The sequence below is a fragment of the Pteropus vampyrus genome, unplaced genomic scaffold (genome assembly GCF_000151845.1).
Source record: "Pteropus vampyrus isolate Shadow unplaced genomic scaffold, Pvam_2.0 Scaffold355, whole genome shotgun sequence".
Lineage (NCBI taxonomy): Eukaryota > Metazoa > Chordata > Mammalia > Chiroptera > Pteropodidae > Pteropus > Pteropus vampyrus.
The window spans coordinates 369,500-371,681 of record NW_011889136.1 but is presented as its reverse complement, the minus strand read 5'-3'; the positions used below and the strand labels follow the sequence as shown (position 1 = coordinate 371,681).

General features: G+C 57.1%; 1 protein-coding gene across 1 annotated transcript in view; it reads right to left on the bottom strand.

Annotated features, from left to right (window-relative positions):
- Positions 1-2,182, bottom strand: part of LOC105304826 (transient receptor potential cation channel subfamily M member 1-like) — a 56,355-nt gene that overhangs the window by 27,483 nt on the left and 26,690 nt on the right. The window contains exon 13 of the mRNA XM_023522694.1: positions 1,510-1,638. Within this exon, the coding sequence (XP_023378462.1) occupies positions 1,510-1,638 (129 nt within the window). The remainder of the gene's footprint in view (positions 1-1,509; positions 1,639-2,182) is intronic.

Sequence of the window (2,182 nt, the reverse complement as noted above, 5' to 3'; positions counted from 1 at the left end):
ATCCTATTTAAGCTACTACCCTTCGAAAAATCACCCCTGATTAAAAATCACCACTTCCTCAGGAAAATGGAAAGTGTTTATCAGCCGGCATGCACAGGCACACACGGGCGAGTGCCGTGGGCTGGGGGCCTCTCCCTTAGTTAGGGGGACGCTGCGGGAGTCCCAAGGGCCCCAGGGCTGGGATGGGTGCTGGCTGTTCCTCGGCCAACGCAGAGGGATTTAATAGTTTAGCAACCCATGCGCGCCACCCGACGGCTGCCCCCTTTCCCGTGACTGGAGGGCAAGGTGGCATCGAAACAGGGTCCGAGCGCGTGGACGGCACCCAGCAAGGGCACGGTGGCAGGCCCCTGGGGACCGGCCCAACTAGACAGAGAACGCTGGACTCGAAGGGGCGGGTCCTACAGCTCTGGGCCAGCACGCCTGCCTCCCCAGGCCCTCGGGCCCACGGCATCCAGCCCGCTCCGCCCGGGAGGAGCTGCCAGTCACGTGTTTTCAGCGAAAGGGTCAGTAATGATTACAAAACCGTCATAGTGGTTCCGTATGGGTGGGAGAAAGAATATGCCTTCCTGAGGGTGCTCCTCCAGTTCAAGTTCATGTTTTCTTGGATGTAAGCTTTCTCCTTATAAACGAATAGGAGGAACTCAAACTCGCAGGTAACGTTAAAAGGCGCCCGGCCCACGCTTCCCCTGCCGCCCGCAGAGGCCACCCTCTCGGAGCTGCATGTTAATTTTTAGTCCCCCGTCATGTGAATCCTCTACGAGACGTGTCTGTCCGTCTTAACGCTTAGTTGAAACTCTCGTCCACTCAGTTAGTGGCCTGCCCAGATGCCACGGATGCGTCCACGGGGTGGTGGGGGGGGTCGTGCCCAGCCCCCACCTGCTGCCTTGGGGTCGCTTAGCAGGTGCCAGTGACCCGCGGTATGAGTACGAAGTTAGGCTCCCCTCACCGAAGGTGGGACAGACCCCGCAGCGTCTGGCACACTTGAGTCCCCTGCGGGGTGAGGTCAGGGGTCGCTTCCACCGACAGCTCACCTTGCTCACGCCCTCCCCTCCCTGGCCTGTCCCCCTCGGTCCCTGTGACTCCACGTGCACGAGAACGCCCACTAGGGCAGCGTGGTTCGGAGGCCACACGAGCGGCACGGGGCATCCCGCGGATCCCTCCGATTTTACCCTCGGCTCCCGGAAACGAGCCCGGCCTGCTCCCAGGGGACCGACGGGCGTCTCGGGTACTGGGCCGCGTTCGCCGTTGCTTTGCGAGGCGCCGAGACCCGTTCTTACCACTGACCACCGCATATTTCGCCTTGTGTTTTGACTTGCAAGTTCCGATTCATTCGGACACAGAAGGTGTATGAACCTTCACTAAGCAAGGGAGTGGGGTAAACCTGGGACCGTGACAGCTCAGTCGGCAGGTCGCACGGCGCCGGTGGCGTGCACGACGTTTCGGCGCCCGGAAGCCCTGAGTGAGTCGCCGTCGGGGCGCGGGCCGGGGACAGGCCCTGGGACCACTCGCCTCTCGGACTTTCTCCAGCGCCAGCGTCACGATGTAGGAGATGACCACCCACTCCTGAAGGCAGGGCCAGTGTTCCATGCGCACCAGGATGACGTAATTGAACAGCAGCAGGTAGCCCAGGTACGAGATCTGTCAGACAGGACCACAGAGGAGGCGCTGGGGGGAAGGTTACGACCTCACCTTCGAGTTGCCGCATCTCCCAAAACCAGCGTTTTCTTTTCTTTAAAACTTTGTTAGTTTTTTTAGTTTTAAAAAAAACGTTCAAATACAGTTGGCCTTCGGCATTATTTTATGTTTGTTTTGGGTGCACGGCATCGTGGTTAGACGTTTACGTACCTCGGGGAATGTTCTTTCTCAAATAAAGTTCTTTCTCCCTACATTTGTATCACTAAAGAATTCGAACGATTCTTCCTCGTAAGCAAACGACTATGACTATTTTGCTTGACGAAATGGCGCATTCGGGGCCAGGACGGCCACATTCCTACTGCACGTAAACACGAGACAAGATATCTAGTCCCGATCCGAGGTGAACATCTGTTTCATTTTCGTAGTTCACGTGAATGCGCTGAATCGTGAACCCGTTTCTAAGCCCTCGACGTTTTTGCTTGCTTTTCCCTTAAATTTACTGGGTAACGTTGGTTAACAACGTTATGCACGTGTCAGGTGCACTTCA